At 32.9% G+C, this 21,652-nt stretch overlaps 1 protein-coding gene across 1 annotated transcript; it reads right to left on the bottom strand.

Annotated features, from left to right (window-relative positions):
* Window positions 1–13,461: 13,461 nt before the first annotated feature.
* Window positions 13,462–19,322, bottom strand: LOC126703491 (protein NUCLEAR FUSION DEFECTIVE 4-like). Its single transcript, XM_050402452.1, has 2 exons — window positions 18,838–19,322; window positions 13,462–14,770 (listed from the first exon to the last, which is right to left on the bottom strand). The coding sequence occupies exons 1-2, from the start codon at window positions 19,291–19,293 to the stop codon at window positions 13,583–13,585; spliced, it is 1,644 nt and encodes a 547-aa protein (XP_050258409.1). The 5' UTR covers window positions 19,294–19,322; the 3' UTR covers window positions 13,462–13,582.
* Between the last annotated feature and the right edge of the window lie 2,330 nt (window positions 19,323–21,652).

Below are 21,652 nucleotides of genomic sequence, written 5' to 3'. Positions count from 1 at the left end.
AGTGACTTTTTATGTAGCTAAATAACTAAAATTTTGCCTTCACTGCTGTGAATGCTCTTAGTATTGGTGGTGCTAAAAAGCTAAATTGCTATTTTTAGCACTATCATATACAAAAAGTGTATATTTTACCTACTCAACTATAGTATACAGCCATTAAATAATATTTTTTTATTCCCACCTCTCATTAAAATAATATTTCTTTCTTTCTCTTTTCTATTTCTTTTTTTCCTCCACCGTTTCACTCATTCTCTCTTTCTCGAAAACAAAACTCTCACCTCTCTCTCAATCTCTCGCTCATCATCCTCCTCATCAAACTTTCACCTCCAATTCATTCATCATCCTCACCGTTTCGGCTAGCTTGAAGCATTTTTTTTTTCAGTGATGGAAAAGAAAGAGCGAACTAAGGGAGAGAAAGAGAAAGGACTTTTACAAAATGAAGACTACTGACCCACCTGTTTCTACTCTCTAATAGTGCTGTTGCGTGAACTTGTAAATTGAAGGAAAGAAAAAGAAGAATGGTGTGAACTGGGAAGAAGGAAACAAGAAGAAGTATATTATATTATTATGGAGTGGAGATTTCATTTTTTTAAGGTCTTGTGGTGCAGATTAAGCATTGGTGGTTATTAACGTCCACTAGAAGAAGCCTCCCCCTAGTTGGTAAAAGTTAAACACTGATGGGGCCTCACTTGGAAATTCAAGTAAGGCTAGAGGAGGTGGGATCATAAGGGATAGTGCTGGCAGATGGATTAAAGGATTTTCTAGATCTATCGGGTTCACAACCAGCATCACAGCAGAGCTCTGGGCTCTTAGGGATGGTTTGTTGCTAGCAATTCAGCTCGGGGTGCAAAATCTGGAAATTGAACTTGATGCGAAAGTAATTGTTGATTTAATCCAATCCAGGAACTGCCCTAACGCATTCTATTCTTCTCTGCTGGCTGATTGCAGATCTCTTATGGGCTAATTTCCTCATTCCAAGGTGTAGCATGTGTATCGAGAAGCCAATAGGTGTGTGGATGCACTTGCTAAGAGAGGATGTGCTATGTAGGAAGATTATGTTGTTTTTGATATTTCCCATCTAATGAGATTTCATCATTAGTGTATTCTGATGTAAATGGGAGAGTTTTTGTAGGCTTACTGCCACTAACTTAGCCCTCTTAGTTTAATGAATATTCTGTTTAACCAAAAAAAGAGAAAAAAAAAAAAAAACATTGGAAAATGAAGCATTATTATATTTTGAAAGTGGATGAGATGAGACATGAGAGTGACGGTTGGAAAGTGAATTAAGAGAAAAAGAAAAGAAAAGAAAAGAAAATTTAAATTTTTGTTGAGTTAATATTTTATATAATAAATGATACCTTTACAATATTTTACAATAATTTCACAATAAGTTTAGCTGCTAAGTGATCAGGAATAGTTTTAGGCCGAAAAAAAATTGTATGTGTGTATATAATTTGGGATTAAAAAAAAAATATTATTGTTATATTAGATGATTATTTGCAATTATGTGGCAGTGGCGGTGGTGGTTGCGGTGGCAAGGATGGTTATGGTTGTGGTGGTTGTGATTGTGATTGTTATTTATTGTATATATAATTTGGGATGATATTGGATGTTTTGTAAAATGAGAAGGTAAAATAGATAAAATAATTTTTTGTGGTGCCAAATAACTAAAATTATGACTCCACCAATGTAGATGCTTTAACATAGAGATAATAAGTAACTTCACCTATTAAGCATAGAAGTGGTTCTTCTTCTCAAAATAAAAAAAAAAAAAATTGCTTATTAATCTAGGGAGTTGCATAATACCATAATATTGTTAACAAGTTGTGAATTTCTGGTGTAAAGGATGTTTTGTGTGTATATTGTTTTCGGCTCTAAGTCAATGGGTTTTAACTCTTTTAGGTTACTTAACTTTTTGGAGTTCTTTTATGTATAACAAAGCATTAACTCAAGTCATCTTCTCTTTTCTTAAAAATAAAAAATAAAAGTCATCTCCTCAGTGGTGTTATTGTTGCACACTTGCAAAGATGTACAACATATTTGTTTGCTTTCCAAACAAAATATGCAAGTTGATTATTTTGGATGTGAGTGCGATTGTGTTCTAGTTAAATCCTCCAAGCAAACGAGATGATACATTGAGCCTTGCGTGGGAAGTCAGTATTTAGAGAGAGATTATTGAGACGGGAGAACTTGGCTTGTTAATTTGTGGTCTAGGAAACAACCATTCTCACATTTGAACAACTAGGGTTAATTGCACTTACCCCCTTACAAGTATGCTGTAGTTGTAACTTGTAAGGTCCATATATTTCAAAACTGAATAATGTCCTCCCTTAATTATAATCACTCCGTTACATACCATTAAGATTTTCACAAGATAGATTGAAAACTCAAATTCCTATTAGACACGTTTTTGAGAAATTTTGGGAAGGAAGAACAGTAACAGTGGCCAACAAAGGTGAATAACAGAATCTAAAGGCTCAAATTGGCAGGTGAGCAATGGAACAACTTGGTACATGTCAGGATGCTAAAGAAGATCAAGACATTAAAGTTCAACATTCACAGACTGAAGAGAAACTCAAACAGCAAGAAGAAGAAAGACAGAAGAAGCATAATCGACAGTACTTTTATTATTTCATTCATGTACAGACGACTTGTAGTTTTTGTATTGTATCAGTTTTGTTAATTAGTAATAGGTGTGCCAGACACGTGATATAGGTGAACAGGTGTCAAAGATTAATTGGTTGATCAAATTCTGTTTTGAATGGTTAGTTAGGATCTGCAGCTATCTATTAGGCTCTGTTAATAGTATATATAACATAAGTGCGAATATCTGAATGATTCTATTGAGAAAATCAGTTTTCATTCTCAATTTGATAGGACAAGAAACAGAACAAGGAATGGTGGATCAAATCTCTGTAGAACATATTGGGTCAACTTCAAGAAATAAACATTGCAGTGCCTAGACACTGATCAATAGCAGAGGTAGACAATGCCCTTTCAAATCGGGGTTTTAAAGGCCCCTAGTCCATTTGGATTTCAAATGTTATTTTATCAAAATTACCGGAACACCACAATAAATGTGGCGAGGATATCACATTGCAATACTGGTGTTAGGAGAGAATCTATCTAGAATTGGCAAGTGCTGCAGTGGGAAGTCATTTTGATGCTAGATGGTGAGCAGGATCCAACAGAATCAAATGGAGGGTAACTGCTTATGTGCAAAGACAGATTAGGCAATAAAGCATTACCAGGATGTCACTCTTGGGAATGTGACACAAAACGATACTGCAATCAATTTAATTCTTAGACCAGCTATGACTCTTCAACTAAAAAAGGGAATCACAAGCATCATTATCCTATCAAGTGGTAGTGCACAAATATTAGTTAGAAGGGTCCATTCCTGCATCTTGACAGACAACCAATCTGGCTAATGAGGCACCATGGCAATATATGCATGTTTTTGATCTAGGCTTGGGCAACTGTTTTGTCTGTTTGTATTATTTTCTGATCGCTGCTGTGGCTGGGTCAAATGTGGTGTCCTAATGTTCTGGCTTTTTTCTGGTTTTGTTTCCCTAACAGAGATATTTTTGACAAAATCACAGGAAGCAAAAAAAATGGAAATCTTGCTTTCCACAACCTTTTAACCATAGAAATCTAGTTGCGGAAATTTGAAAATTTGCATTGCAACTTTTACTAGCTTAGCAGTTGGATGTGAGATCTTTAGTAAAGTATAAACATATGTTGAATATAGTATAATCAATCTTACTTTGAATAAGTGTAAATAGATGCAGACTTCCACTAACAGAAAAATGAAAATTTTGCTTACATATATCTGGTAATACAACAACAGTCCCACTTAAACCATTTCTAAACCCTGATTATCATTGTCTTCTCGTTCCCTTGAAGAAAATGCTTGACAAATTGCTGATTGGAATATCCGTAGGAACCAGTCATATATCTGATGAACTAACTGAAAAATCTTTTCAAACAAGCTAGGTACTGCATTGAATACTAAAATAGCTGTGTAGCAAAGAAGTTGATAAATTTGTTTGCACAAACACAGAACCCCTACAATCAGGATTATCCATAAATTTACGATGAATAGCCAATGGGGAGGAATGATTGTTGAGAGAAGTAGCTCAATAGCAATGATTCCGAAAACTAGGCAGATGAACTTGAATATGGCATGGTACTCAGAGTCTGGAGGTTGTAGTGTTATCAACACATATGCAATGCCGTAGACGATTGTAGCCACAATGAAAACCAAGAAGGTAGCAAAATGTGTTTCAAGTGGAGAGATGTGAAAGGGTTGAAAACGTAAAGTAATTAAGCCACCAAGAACCGAGAAGAGGAAGACAAGAACTTTATGAAATGCTTCAAAGAAACCGAGAGCTGCATCACTGGCACATACACAAACAAGAAGTCCTTCAGCATTAATATTACTTTTTCTTGCAAACATAAGAAAATCAAAATCCCACAAAATCCACCTAAATTTAAAATAAATAATAAAAAAAAAAAAACTAAAGGAAATCACCTTAGCTTTATTAGGTTTCTCTTTCAAACCTACCAAAATGATTGCAATACAACTTGAAGAGATGAACAAGCCACTAACAATAGTATTTCATTCACCCTTACTACAAGAAATAATATCTGAAAATTTATCTTATCAAGAATTCTAAAAATTCACTCTTTATATGTGCGTGACTGCAATGCTGAGTTTGTAATTTTTAAAGTCATTCAATAAGCTATAGGTCTAATATAAGACTTATTGTTCCTCATTCATGCAGAAGTATTGATGTTGAAATGTAAACAACTACAACAATCAAGCCTTAGTCCCAGAACTTTTGAAGTGGCTTGAGATCCTCAATAGACTAATGAAAGTTGGCCACATATTTTCTTTTCTGCCATTCTATCATATCCAAAATCATACTCTTTGGTCAATTCTATCTCAGAGTCATCTTGGGAGTTTAATGTAGCAAATGAAGGACTAAGTTCAAGCATAGTATTCATTACAGTTTTGCCTTTGAATACAAAATTGACCATAACATGTGAATTAAAACCCATATTGAAACCATTTTAACCCAAGGACACATATAACTAAACCTTCAAAAACAAACGATTTTTACTGTAATTGAATTTCACACACAGATACTTAGAAGAGTTTTGAAGTAGTAACAAATTAATCTTCAATGACTGCATCAGACCCTTCAAAAAAGGGTAACTCTAAAACTAAAACATATCATGAATTGAGCAATAGTTAAGAAACTCAACTCACATAAAACAAATCCCAAATGCGAATGGACAGCCCAAAAAAAAAAAAAAAAAAATCAAAAAATCAATTTCAACCAATAATTTTAACAATTACATATTGATAAATATAATAGACCTAATATGCTCTATCTGACCTATCTAAATAATCCCAAATTATGCATATCCAGAAGCTAGACCCTATAAGAACATATTTATACAAGAATCCAAATCTGTTCAATAGGTGATAAAAAGCTTCCAAAATTGAAACCTTCAACAAATTAAGAGCCGAATTTAAGTTGAAACTTGTAGAAAACTAAAAGGCAAATAACAATCAAATTTGAAAAAAAGGAGAACCCAAACCTTGTTAGTAGGTAAACAAGTGCTTTAGAAATTGGTTTGACCTCTTCGATAGCAATTTTTAAGCTGAAACTCGTAGAAAACAAAAGTTAAAAAATCAATTATTAAACAAAAAATGATCCAATCGTCTTCAAAAAAAAATGAAAAACAAAGGAATAGAGAGATAAAACCAAGAACCCAAACCTGTTCAATAGGCCATAAAAAGCTTTCGAAATAAAAGCTTTCAATCTGATCGTTGTGCTCACACACGAGGGTTTGGATCTAAGTCGAACCTCTGAAATCCTGAAGTTCACAAGGCTTCTGTCCGCCGCCGACCGATGCGGATGCCATTGCCATACCAATCAATATTATTATTATTTAAAAAAAAATTGACGGTTGACAGTGACATGAACAACAATGCCAAGTTTGCAAACCAAAAGAAAAGAAAAAAAAACATTTTCAGAGTCATATTATTTATACATCAGATTATGACTGTATTTATAAATAGTAGAAATTTTCTATAATATTTATAATACTATTTTGATAATAAAAATATTTATTTTATTATTACTAAAATTGAATGATTAAAATTTTAAATTTATACATACATTCTAATTTCACTATATATATATATATATATATATATAGTTATTGTTAATTATATAGTATTTCTATTAGAGTCAAATTATCATTCACGCTACTTCTTGCAAAATTTAAGTATAAGTAACTACTTTTATTTTTATTTTTATTTTTCACATATTCACTTTTTAAAATCTCACATCAAATTATTTATTTTATATTAAATTATATTAAAATATCAATTTTTCTTAATTTTTAAAATTATTTCTCTCTTTACACATAACAAGTAACATCTATTCTCTTCTTTTATCATCAAGATACGTAAAAAAGAATAAACAACTATATACAAAGTGAACAGTGTCAATATAAATTTACACAACCATGGTAGTAATTTTATAAATTAACACAATTATACACAAATTGATGTAAGTTATTTTTAGGCAAAATTGTGTAACTTCTAAGTATTTTTCTATTATACACTAATAGTCCTAAACACCACAAGGTAATAATTCATTGGTAAATATATAAATATATATATATATTTAAAGAGAATACTTTCCTCCCTTCACACAGTTCATGTTGTATCTTTGTAACCCAATACCACAAAGAACAATCGACTGACAAACGGCAAAAGTTCAAAAAATAATATCGTAAAATCAAAAGATCAAAAAAGATCCAAACTGGCAATTCCAAAGCCTTAAAAACATATTTAACAACAAACAAAAGCATTTAACTACGATATTGAATTCAATTAGTACAATTCAATTAAAAAAAAAAAAAAAAAACAACGGTACTATATATATAATTAGTACACCAACTATATCATGAACAGAAAAAAGTTTTAGAGGGAATTATGAGCCAATCATGCAACTACGATATTGAATTCATAAATTAAAAAAAAAAAAAAAAAAAACTATGATATTGAAGAAGTTTTTGAGGGAATTATGAGCCAATTAACTACGATATTGAATTCATAAATAAATAAATAAAAAACTATGATATTGAAGAAGAAAATGAAAACACTACCGGTATGTTTCATGATTTTGTAGTTCACGTTCGGAAATATTACTTCTCTCTATTTCAGACATTGTGGCCTGGCTGGTTGCTGAGGCCGTCTGTGCTGAAGTTATTGTGAATTGTGTAATGGTCGAATTGGTTTTTAGGAAGCTGAGGCCGGCTGTGCTGAAGCTATTGTGAATTGTGTAATGGGTGATGTTTTTATATTGCCATGGCTGTGTATCGTATCGATTACATGGCTGATGTTTTAATATTGCCTGCCATTGCACCTTGACTTATCGATTACATTGTTACCGTTTACATGGCTGAATCGTTAAATGGCTGATGTTTTTATATTGCCATGGCTGATCGTTTACACGATACATGGCTGATGTTTTTATATTGCCACGGCTGGTGTGGGGCTAATTGCACCTTGACTTGTAGGCTAGTTGTGTTTAATTTTTGTGAATGGGTTTGGTTAATTTTTGTAACACAACACTGTGTTTAATACTTCCATGAATATTCCACGCTTTTACACAGTGAAGGAATATCATTCCTTATAAGCATATTTCTATGCACTTTCCTAGGTGATGTGGGACTCTAGAATTGCTTATTTCTTTTGTCCTTTATACAATGTTTATTAATAATGGTAACAATTCCTTGATCTTGAACAGATTGTTGAATTGTTTGATTTCGTTTTAATTTTGCACAATTCCTGATCTAGATTAGGGAAAGGAAGAGAATAAAATGTTTTATATATATTTCTTCTGCAGTTTGAGATATGATTTATTGTCATTTTTCTAAGGCCTTGTTGATTAATATCCCCATTTACAAAACCCTTGATTGGATTTATAATGTTGCAGCAATTATACACCTTATTTGATCCAATTTATGGGGTCTAGAAATTGGAGCAACATAACCTAACTCTTAAAAAAATTGATGTTTTTGAAAAAAAAATTGTGTCATACTTATTTTTGGTGTCATGTTTATTGCAACTTCTTGTGAAATCCTTAAGGTCTCTACTTATTTGTATTCTGTTTGAAACTACTATTCTTTATAACTAGTCGAGTTTTCACATGATATGCGGTGCAACTTATTATTAGTTTTCTTCAACATTTCGATAAGTGTTACCAAAAATCTCGTAACTTAACTGATTGGTACCTTAATTTTCAATAAAAACATTCAGGATTCAGATCTCCACCCCTCAACTATTGATGTATAAAAAAGATATTTCAATGAATTTCATTGTAAAAAATTGTAATATTTAGTTATATTATATATAGAAAAAATAGAAATACACTAAGAGTAGTATAGTGATTTTATACAATATATATGTGTTTACAAATTGAAAATTGCATGATATAATAGCTAATATAGATAGACATGTTTCATGCCTACTAAAAATGCATATATCCTTCAAATTATTATTATTATTATTATTATTATTATTATTATATATTTTTACATTCTTGATTGTGTGTTACTAAAAATTTTTTCCCCTTTTTGTTGGACATGGTTTCAGTTGTTGCAAAAACAACTAAATTTGAGTTAAAATGCCATATTTCAAATCAATTGTTTCTCACATAAAAAAATCAATTGTTTCTCTATATAAATCTTAGAAAAATGATATTAAAATTTCATTTTGCATAAAATAATTAATATAACAAAATAAACATATTTATTATATTAGTAATCTTTCTAATTACATAGAATATATACTACAATGTTAGTTCCACACACACACGCACGTGCGCGCACAAAGGAGTTAGGAAATTTAAAGAATTAAAATTAATTTTAGTGAATTCACAAATATTTAATTTTTATTATGGCTTTTGTGACAATTGTTGTCAAAGCAACTAAATATAAATAAGAATGTTATATTCTAAATTTATTATTATTATTCCAACTAAAAATTATTTTCTATATAGAATTATAAAAATAATCATATAAATTCATTTGATATAAATAATTAATGCACAACAATAGATGATTAATATATGCATTTACTCTATTGGCTAATTCAATGAACTAATACCTTAATATAAATGCCAACTTTGCTGAAGTAGAAAACTAAATAAAGAGAACTTCAAGGAATGCGCCACATGGCATAACCTCATACTCTCCAACATGAGGTCTTTGCTTTTATATATATATATATATATATATATATATATATATTGAATTGAATGATTTGAATAAAAATGATATTACCTTTGTATGTGTATCATTAATGAACTATTTCAAACATCATAAAAACTTAAAATTGTCTATTGTTTGGAGTTTTAATTTTTAGAGCCCATAACTCTATTCATTCTTTCATAGATTCAATTCATATGTAGATAGTTTTCCATTTGTAATTCATTAGGCTACTTTGTGACTATTTTCACAAGATAGTCTTGTTTCAATAAAATTATTTCTACCTATCAAAAAATTTTGTTTAGAGTTCGTTTGGTTTTGTTCCTATTCAAACTTTCGAACATTTCCCTCCTATATAGGTGATGGATAAGAGTAATTTCAGGATAACAACAGATGATGAGATTGAGGTTACTATTTCTTCGTAGTTAAGTCATCTAAAGTGTGAAACTACTTTAATGTGGTTATCTGGCTACCTATTACAAAACCACATTTTGAAACATCATGCACATTATAGCCAAGCATCTATAAATATGCTTACTTGGGAGTTATCATGGGAACTTTCTTTTTAAAATTTTTTTTTTTTGTCTATTTTCTATTTTAGATTGAATGTAGCGTGATAAAAGGCTTTTGAAGTTTTGTCATGGGAGTAGTCAGTGCTTGTTTGAAATTTTGTTATTCTAATATGTTTTTACAATATGGGTATCCTCTTTTTTTCACAAGATCTATTGTTAGATGTTGTTTGTAGACACCGCATTTTGTACCTCTTACTACTCGAGCCCCCATTCCCCAAAAATGCTCAAACTCTAAAGCCCAAGGCCAGTTTAGAGCCCAATCAGATATCAAATTGATTTGAGGAGTGTTAAAATGAAAATATAACCTCTTAAATGAGCAAAAATATATTTTTTGAAATAAAATGACAAGAGTAGCCCTCAGCCCACGTATGTGAGCAATGGCCTGCATATGTAGGCAAAAGCATGCGTACATAGGCACATTCTTATGCATGCAGCTTGGGTTTCAAAAGCATAAGAAATGCAAGTTTTCTACAATAGAGGCTGAGGTTTGGAATGAATTCCACATTGTCTAGGAGCCATTCCAAACCCCATTTTCTCCACTATAAAAAGCTTTACATGGTACATTTTCAAAACACACAAAAATCTCATGGGAAAAACCTAAGATTTATTAGAAAATAGTGAATCAAAGAGGATTTTTTCACAAAACACCCTCAAGTCAATTTTATTTGATTGGGATCTTTTCTGGCTCCAATCCTATGAGTTTAAGATTACTAATCACGTGTTTATTGACTATGATAGATTTGACTAAGGGGAATGGTCAAAATCAAAACTTGGGAACTCTTTTTTTTGAGGTATCAAAGCTTTAACTCTTTCTTTTAATTTATTTTCTATCTTTCTTTCTATGTTTTAATCTTGTTTTTTGCTTGGTTTATGTTTATACATGTTAGCCCAGGTTAGTTTATAGTTCTATTTATGTTTTAAGCATGCTAGGTTGTTAGAATTAGGGTTTTTGTAATTGTGCTCTGTTTTCTATTTCGGTTTCTAGGTTAGGGTCGTTGAACAAGTCCTATGCATGCATGTCATGAGCATGCGTACGCAGGTGCTTGCCCAGAAACCTTAATCCAAATTCCTTATGTTATTTGTTTTGCTTGTTTCACATGTTATATCTCTTTTTAAACCCTTTTTTATGTTTATATGTATCTGAGTCTTTGTCTTACATGCTTGTTTGTCTTCAACATGCTTAGATTAAGGTTTTATGTTTGTTTCTTGTTTGTGATGCCATGAGCATGCATTCACATGATCATTCATGATGCCATAGGTGCTGTGTTGCTGATAGGTAAGTAAATGTAAGCCATGCATAGGTATGAACATGCATTTGATGATGTATGTCGTTTGAATGCTTGTTTTATGTCCAAATGTAGACTTTATATGATTTGGTGTTTGCCATGATATGCTTGTTGCCATGTTCGGTTTGCTGCCTTGCCTTGAGATGTATGATAGGGTGTTCACATGTTAGATGTATGATAGGGTGTTCACATGTTAGATGAATGTTAGGGTTTCTTAGATGTGCTTAGGTTTGGTTCTCTTTTGCTCTAGGTTGATATATATATATATATATATATATATATATATATATATATATATATATTTTGGCATAAAGATGCCATAATTGTATGCTAGATGCATGTTAGTGTGTATATGAGTTTAGGATGCAAATGTTGAATTGGTTCTTAATAGGGTTAAGACATAAGACACAACGATGGGAGGCCAACCTTAAGGTTAGGTGATCTTGGGTGCCTAACACCTTTTCAAGAGCGTATCTAAACTCCGAACCTATACTCTGGTAGTAAGATCAAAGGTCTTTCCTCGAAAAGACGCTATATATATGGTTCCTAGATCATTGCAAAAACTAGATGGCGACTCCAAAAACTACCCCTTGTGTCCACATTGTTAGGGTCATATTTTCAATGTATTGGCTTATCCTTTGACAAAACACACTTTACTTGTAATTGGGTAGATCTAAGTTGGATTTAATGTATCAATAAGTGTGTGAAGTTTACTTTACAAGTGGTATCATTAAAGACATGAAGATTAATCCAAGAAACAAGTGAATAAAAGTTGTTTTATTAAAGCTCAACACTAGCATCTATTAAGGATTAATGAAAAAGTTCGATACAAGCTTGATTTATCAAGATTAATAATTTCAGAATTCTCAGATCTGAAATTCGGCCCATGATGACTTGGTTGATTAGAGTCTCTCTTTACAATCCTAGACCATATAAAAGGCTTATTTTAAAAGTCATCAAAGATATAGAGACTTAGATTAGAGAACTCATACACTCTGTGAAAAGTTACTGCATTTTGTGAGCCTTAGGGTTTTGTAACTAAGTGCTTCCTGATCATCAATGTGCTTTGAAGTGAAGAACTTTGCAGCTAACAACAATCAAACAGTTGCTGGGAGCTAGTCACGTACTGGGGTTCATGCATACGAAGAAGTCTTTTACAAGATCAAGTCCAACTGGGAATTGGAGTAAAGGTTCAACTATAGGTTAGTATTTTAGGATAGTATAAGGTAGTGATAATATTCCTTATTTTTATAATTGCTTGATTATTGATTAGTGGATTATTGGGAGTAGTGACCAGAAATTCACCCGGTGGGGTTTTTTACCTTACAAGTGGTTTTCTCCAGTGTCAACAAATCACTGTGTCATTTAATTTCTACTGCATATTAGTTTATTTGGTGATTTGTTGGTGCCTCCACGATTTGCGTGTAATTTGATCTAATTAATTAATTTGGGTAATTAAATTAATTAACTGGGGTCAATCTATAACCTAATAGATGTCATGCAGCAATAATTCCAAGAGGAGTAAACTTCAAACAAGTTTTGCTTGGAGAGGATGGATTAAATGCTAACATTTTTTTGGTTTTATAATGTTTTGATTGTGGTGGAGAGAATCATCTTCTTGTATTTTGAATTGTGTCAAGTTTCATTTCATATGAATGTATTTTGAATTAGAAACTTTCAAAAAAAATTGTGATATACTTTATTTCACATGTGTGCTGTAGAACAAAAATACGACATTTACATCAAGGCTAGCTACAGTTACAAACTTATTGCAGTAAACACGGGTTTGGTTCTCTAATTCTAATTGGTTTTCAATTAACAGCACTGCTAACTCGAATGATACACTATAGTGAATTAATGACAGTTGACGCATGGCATTGCTCAGGTAAGAACATTGACAACAACAAAACATGTTATAATCAACATAAGGAAATTGTGGAAAATGCACCCATCACAAATCTAAGGTCTTGACATGATCATATAGACAATCATGTAATATTAATTTAGAAGCTTCATTAACACAGTAACTTTTAAAAAAAAAAAAAAAAAAACACTAATATCTTTTAAGATTTTCATTTATTATATTCATTTATTCTAAAATTCAAACTATATATATACAATGACTTCTCCAATTTCTTATCCCTCTAATAGGAAATTCAGGATAGTTTTATATGGAAGTCTGTAAATAATTTTTATTTTAGAGGAGGTAGTAAGTGTGTTATTCCAAATAAGAGGAAAAGAAAGTGTAATACCAGAAAATCTCAGAAGAGTTAGGTATAATTTGACCCCAAAAAAATATATTTCTCGATTAGATCATTAGAAAAGAAAATATAGTGATGTCGGAGAGTAACTCATTACCTTTATGCTATCAATTTACATCAATTAATTGGGAGGTCATGACCTTGTACACAAAGTTTGCATATATACATCTCATCGTTTTAGAGAATGCTTTGATTTTCTGAGCATATAGAACCTCTTAGTACGTTGGAACAATGCAATGACAAAAAGAAATCCCAAGAAAGCCAAGGATGCCATGATAAAAAGAGATAACAGAAAGCAGCGAGCACCAACGCAGGAGTGATCTTCACCACTTGCTTCCTTATCGTATATATAGACAATAACTCTGACAGAGAAAATATATGATCCTATGGGACTTGCTATTCCTATAGTGTTGAAAATGGTACCCAAATGCTTAACACCAAATAAATCTGAAGTGATTGTGGGCATTAATGACCACTGTGAACCATCACAAATGCCCATTATGATCGAACCCACATATAATGCTCCAGGAAATCCAAAAGCAATAACAATGTGGCCAACAACCATCATTGCTAGAGTAACAGTCATCAACAACGGTCTTGCCAAGCCTCTTGTATGTAGTAAATAATCTGATAAATACCCAACCCAAACACGGCTAAGGCAATTCCATATGTTCCATAAAGAGAAGAAATTATTCACCTCCACAGTTGTATAATTGTGAGATTGTCCTATTTGGCTAAAGTTGTTAAGCACAACCTGCGTAGAGCCCATTCCACATACCATTGCAATGAACAACAACCAGAAGTTTACAGTGCGCATGGCTTGCAAAAGATTCATACCCTCTTCATCAAACATAATTTTGTCATCTAAAGCAACATTAACTTGATCCTCACCTCTGGGTACTTCAAGATATGCTAGATCCTTTGCTACAATTGATTTAGACGAGGAACACCTTGACTCGAGGTTCACCATTGAAATATTACTCTCAAAGGAAGGCGTTTCTAGAAATCTCTTGAAGTCCTCCTTTTGGGCTTTGATTGCAACTCCAAGAGGTGATGCGAGTAGAAGCAAAAGAAGTATAAAGCTGAATATGCGTGCCCATAAAGGTAAACTGAAACTTTTTTCTAAAATTACCATGATCATGAGATAACCGGCAATGATTAGAGTCAGTGCAGAGAAACCATTCAAGTGATTCTTATCATCACTTGCGTTGGCTTTATAAATTCTCACCAAAAGCATAAGCACAAGAGAGACAAACGTCGGCCACAGAGCGAGCATTAGAAGGAATTTGCTCGGCTCGCCCTTGTAGAATGTGTCATATGCTTGAATTATTATTGCTCCACTAATTGCAGTACATCCCTAGGAAAGAGAAAAAGTAACATTACAACATAGCATAGCTCAGGCATGAGGGTTGCAAAAGGACTCCTTGCTGTTTGTTTGTTTGTTATTATTATTTTTTTTTCATAAAAGAAGTCATATATATACGCATATTTTAAGCAATCAATTAGGATTAGAAGTTTCACGAAGACCATGACTTCCATATAAAAAATACACCACTTAGTTGTTGTTGGTATCAACTTATAAGCTCAATTTTTAGCTTTTATATATAGTTTTTAAAACCTCATTTTTCTGCATTTTCTCATTTTAAAAAAAAAATTCAAAGTATAAGTATACTTTAACATACTTCTAGCAAAATGTTAGATAAGCTATTTCCAAAAGACACTTAATTTGATTATTAAGTCAGAAAAAGGTAGTGACATATCTATTTGCTTGAAGAAAACTGTAGTCATATTGTCAAGCATCAGGCTATAATACAAATGATGACAAATAAAGTCTAATCAATTCTTCTACACCACAATTTCTGTACTATAATTTTTTTTCACTATTTTGATGTGGTCCATTTGTGATTCACTGACAATCACTTTTACATTGACCCATAACTTTTTCTCTACCATTAATCATGTAGTGTGCCGAGAACTGTGGGTCATTTCTTGAATTGTGTAAGGTCCTACTTCTATTGGGAGAACCTCAGCCCAATGCCCAATTCGAGCCCACATAGCCAAGCAGTTGGGAGTTAGTTGAGCATATAAAGAAGTATCCAAGATATGCCTGGAACAAGAGATAATGTCTTAGGAGAGTTCGCCCGCCGAGCAATAAAACCAGCGTCAGACACAAGTTACTAGGGAGTCATTTTAACAACAAGAGATGGGTCCCCTCTAATCAGTGACACGATACAAAGTGATTTGCTGACATGACAAATATCCCTTCATCGTGACTACTCCACTCAAAGAAGGGTATAAATAAGAATGCAATGGTGAGAAGTAGGGGGAGGGAACAAAATTGGGGAGAGAGACACGAGAGAAGTGAGAAAGATACATTCTAGGGAGAAGGTAGTCCCGTTCGGACTTGAGAGAGGGGGCTTGCTACTTGGTAGCCTTCACGGCCGAGCTGAAATTAAGATAGTTTAGTATTGAGGGATCACCATAACACCACCAGTGATGCCACCAATCACTTCTTTAGACTTCCCATTGTGAGAAAAGCTCAATCCATAGTACAAGTAAATTAGGGATCTAGGCTCAACGGTCCAAGGTTATTGGAAAATGACCACCACAAATCACATTAAAAGTGTGGCAAAATTTATATTACAAAAATTCTATTCTTAGACTTTCTCAAATTTAATTGCACAATATATTGTTGACAAGAATCATTTTTGCCTTTAGTTAAGGCTTCAATCATTGGGGAGTTTGTACTTTGTAGTAAGATTCAAAAGATGGTTTCAATCTCATTACTTGATTATGATAATCTTAAGTTTGTTATTTTCATCCAAAATTGTAGGAAAATTTTATTGTCATCTTCATGAAGAATGAAGTCATCCTTGATTATTTTATTTAGTAATTAAATAAAATTATTAACAATTATAAACTTTTTTTTTTGTCCAAATAATGCAAATGATACTATAAATTTTATGAAATGAAACTTACAAAGTAGTATATCTAACTTCAAAATAGAAAACAAAACATAATTAAAAGATTTCTTTATTATGTTATTAATATGATACTCATCAAATTATTTGTCATGCCATAATTCATTTATAATAAAATAAGATTCAAATGACTTTTTAAAAGAGTCAAATTACTTTCAATTTAGGGTACGTTTGGTAGAGTGTAATAGCAATTGTAATGTAATAGCTATTCCTATGGTTTAGATTTACAGTTGTTTGGTTATGTTTTTATTACCTGTAATAATCATTTCATATGAATCTCTATTCCTTAAAATGAGGAATAGACATTCCTTATTAAAAGTACTGAATCCCTATTCCCTTGCTAAACGTAATACGCTTTGCTTAAACAAAATTCCCAAAATTCCCAAAACCCCCCTCTACCTGCCTTCTCCAAAAATTTCTTTCTCCTTGCTCTAAACAAAAATCCCAAAATCCCCCACTACCCATATTTTCTCCAAAACTTCTCCTTGCTCTGTTAACAAAATTTCCAAAATCCCTCACTACCTGCATCTTCTCCAAAATTTCATCTCCTTCCTAAATTTTCCATCTCTTTCCTCTCTAAAATTTTATTTTCCCGCTGCTAGAGATCTATTTATATGGGTATTGTCTTTCTTTCACCCTCAGTTGCTGCTCCCTCTTCTCAAGGAATTTTTTTTTTCCTTCTTCCCTTAGGTCTGTGATTTCCACAGGTATTGCACCCTCTCTCTCTTCTTTTCTCATTTATTTGTATGGGTATTTCCTTTTACTCACCCTCAGTTGCTGCTCTCTCTTGTCAGGATTTTTTTTTCTGCCCATAGATCTGCAATTTCTACAGGTACTGCTCTCTGTTTCTGCTATCCATATCAATTTCTTTTTTTTTTTTCTTTTTTTTTGACATTATATCAAATTTTCCATAATTGATATTTGTATAGCTGTGAGGTTCTGTGAAGCAAAGATTAGAAACACTGAGCGTAATCAGCCAACCAATCTAAAGCAAATCAATATATATATATATATATATATATATATATATATATATATATATATATATATATATCACGGTCAGCTAGCCAATCTAAAGCAAATCAATAATATATATATATCACGGTCAGCCAGCCAATCTAAAGCAAATCAATATAATATATATATATATATATATATTTTTTTTTAACAAAAGATTTTTATTTCAGCTGTGTAGTTTGGCATATATATATATATATATATATATATATATTAACGTGTCTAATATATACTATATGTAATATGTGGGGATCCTAAGCTCCTAATTGAAACAAAGAACGTACATCAATAAAAATGAATGAATGGGATTTCAAATTGAGATATTTAGTTGTTGGTAATATTTACAGATGAAAGAATAATGAAATAGTGATACTGTTTGTTGGGAAAATTTTACAGGTGTTAGACAACGTTGAGAATAAAAAAAAAAAAAGATAAGTTAATTTTAGTGCAATGAAATGAAAGTAATCCAAAAAAAAAAAAAAGGATTGGGTTTATTAAACCAAAAAAAAAAAAAAAAATCATTAGAGGTCTCCATTCCAGATTGGGATTATTAAAGCAATCCTTATAAAAAATGTATTTATTATAATAAGGGCATTTTAGGCAATTTCATTTAAAAAGCTTTCATTACATCGTTTTAAGATGTTGTACTAAACATGTGGAATACATATTCAGGGTTCTATTACTATAGGGTTACCAAACAACTGAATAGGAATAATTATTACATTACAGCATCTTCCATTCCTTGTAATAACTATTCCTATTCCTATGTAATTATCATTACAATCTACCAAACGTGCCCTTAATAAAGCTCATTAGTTTTTGTTACTTCCTAATATACTTCCTAATATTGAGACTCTTTTAAAACCAAAAATTTTAGGACCATAATTAATTTCACAACTATTTTATATAGCAAATTTATCCTATTGTCTTTACTTTTAAATTAACCCACCACTTATTTTTTCAATAATTACAATTAGTCACATCGAAAAGTTAGCATGATTTTGCCAACAATTTCATTATGTAGTAGGAAAATCAAACATAATAATTATGTAGATAGCATGCCAAGTATGTGACACTCAATTTTGATTGTGGAACTCGAGTTCCGTATTGGAGAATAAGACATAAGAAGGAAACAAAGAAGAAAGCAAAACTTGGGTAGCAAGATCAAATTAGAGAAGAGAAAGAGAACAAATCTAACCAAAGCAAAGCATAGATCTAATAGAAAGATCGGACCAAAGAAGAGAAGAGAGAAACCGATCTAGAGAATAGAAGAGTACAGATCCACCTCAACTTTGCCACCACTTAGAACTCAGTCTCAAAGACCAAGTGTTATTCAACTAATATATTTGGTTGTGATGCTAAAAAACGAAAATGTAGTAAAATAGCTCTTCAAAGCCAAAAAATTAAGCCAATCATAGAAATGTACCTTCATGATGCCCACAGTGGTCCCACTATAATCAGGGAAGTTTTGCACACCAGAAACTATATTGGCTGTGTTAAAGAACGGCGTGGAATGACTTGCCAATATCATGTAGAAACACATCAAAGGAACCGGAGGCCGTTGGATCAATCCAACAACAGAAGCCCACGTTAGAAAATACCCCAAGAAACTCTGTATTGCTCCGACCAGGTGGACCAACCATGGCCCACATAAACCAGAGTTACTATTACTGTGCGTCACGGCGGTGTATAGAACCCCAGCAAGGATCCCGGCGCTTGAGCCTATGTCTCTGGAAACAGCCACAGTTTCGAGCGTTGATTGGTCATAGCCTTGACTAGATTTCAAGATTGAAGAGTAGATGCCGAAGGTGTACGCGCCGCTGCTACACTGGATCCACATGCTTGCCACCGCCGCCATCCATTTGTTGCTCAGCCTCTCCATACTTTTTTTTGGCTCTCTGAGTTTTTTAACTTTTTTTCTGCAGCCTTGACTATATCAGCTATATATATATATATATATATATATATATATAATCTGGGAAACTGAGTATTAGCTTTTTAGGGCACCGTTAAATTTAATTTAAAATTGTTGTTGGTGTTGCATTATTTAAAATGTATATATATATATATATATATATATATATATTTTGTCATTTGCGTGTACCTATGGACAGTAATTTTCTAACTACTCCATGATTGGATTACTCCAAAAAATAAAACAAATGCTGAACCCAGCCTCCTTCTTCTTCTTCTTCTCAGGTCGCCACCATGTCGCCGGTATCCATTAGCTTGAATAAACCCAGCCTTCTTCTCTTTTCTATTCTGTTGTAGTCTTATTATAGATTGATTTCAAACTTCAACTTTTCATTTTGCTTTGCCACGTGATTTGCCTTGAAAATGACAAAAAAAAAAAGTATCAAACTTATTTACTTTACTTTTTTTTTTTCTCAATAAGTTTTTATTTTTATTTTCCAATTATCTAGGTACATACATGTTAATGTTTATTTACCTAAAAAAAAATATATATGCTAATGTTTATTTAATTATTCTAGAAAAAGTATTATTATTGTAAGGATCGGATTTGGCTTCCTAACCTAAATGATGGATGGACTTAGGTCCAAAAAATCTAAAATAATAAATTTGTAGAGAGTGGGTTAAAAAAACTAGGCTAAAATGAGTTGGACGACAAATAAAGTGGGCTCAAATGACAAGAACAAAAAGATAGATTGATTTAAACTAAAAAAAATCATTTTCGACACAGTCCGAGGAGATCGATTCTTATATAATACTCCCAAGTTTGATTACAAATTTATTTCTTGATTGCTATAGTGTTTTTCTCTTGATTTCTCAATCCTCTTCTCTCATTGCTTCCTTCTTCTTTTATACTCTCTTCACCTTTTGTCTTTACCCTTCATGTGCAGGCCAGATGGTTTTTTTTTTTTTTTTGAGAATCCGGCCAAAGAGGGGCCAACTATTTAATTGCTGAAGCATCAGAAACATACAACTTAAAAATGTCAGGGGGGACATGACTCTTCCAAACTAAAATGGGAAAAGATCTTTTTGCTCTCCGGGCTAGGGCATGTGCTAGAGCGTTGCCTTGCCGACACGTGTGAGAGAAAGAAAAAGATTGTAAAGAGTAAACTGAAGACATAATGTCTTTAATCAAATGACCCATAGAAGGGTGGTGAAAGGACTAGTTTTTGATTGCTAGAATTGATTCCTCCGAGTCACCTACAAAGATCGAACTATGCAAGCCGTTTTCTTGGAGGAAGCTTACTGCTCTTCGGGCAGCCAGTGTTTCTAGAGCGACAATGGAGGATGGCAAGGGAATGATCTCAGACATCGCTGCCAGCACTTCACCTAAAGAGTTTCGGATCACTACATCTATGCCGGCTACTCCTAGTTCTTCAAAAATGGCTCCGTCGAAATTTGTTTTCACTGTGCTCGGATCAGGTGGCTTCCAGATGACCTTATTTTGTGGCTGCTTTAAGATGGGCTTGGCATGAAGACGTTGGTACTCTTGGAGGTACTGCTGTGCTAAATCAGTGGTTTTTTCCAGAGGTGCCACGAGTTCCTTAACTCGAATTTTGTTCTGCCTACACCAACTAAACCAACAAATTGTGATAAACACATCTGATCCTTGGAGATTTCGTAGAGATAACCTGAAAACATCAGCAAACGTTAGGAAGAGGTTGTTGCGGCCTGTAGATCCGTGAAGAGTGTTCCCCAGGCTGGCCTAATTTTTTCACAGCCCCACAGTGCATGAGACACAGTTTCAGGTTCCTTGTTACAGTTGGAACAGATTGGCATCTGCGCTACCCTACGCTTCACCAAGTTTTCCATTGTAGGAAGAGAATCTGTACAAGCTCTCCATGCAAAGGTTTTGATTTTGTTTGGCACCTTCAACCTCCACAGGCTAGCCCAGAATTTTTTATTCTCCCCAGATTCTGAAGCCGAAGCAGCATCCACCTTCTCCATATCACAAATAAGTTGATACCCTGTCTTAACTGAGTATTTTCCATCCTTTGTTTTTGGCCAGATGAGTATATCTTCCTGAGGAGTTAAGCAGATTGGGATTGACTTGATTCTTTGTGCTTCAAAAGGTAGGAAGCAAAAATCTATGAGCTGTATATTCCACCAACCCGAATTACAATCAATGAGATCAGTGACCCATGCATCAGTATGTAGAACCGAAACAGGGGAGATGACCTTTCCCGGTCCATCTCCAGGCAGCCAGCTATCTTGGTAGACTCGGATATTGAGTCCATTGCCTAATCTCCATTTAGCACCTGCAAGAATTA

This window comes from Quercus robur, chromosome 10 (genome assembly GCF_932294415.1).
Source record: "Quercus robur chromosome 10, dhQueRobu3.1, whole genome shotgun sequence".
Lineage (NCBI taxonomy): Eukaryota > Viridiplantae > Streptophyta > Magnoliopsida > Fagales > Fagaceae > Quercus > Quercus robur.
Note: the sequence above shows the minus strand (reverse complement) of the source record. Positions and strands in the feature narration are given on the sequence as shown.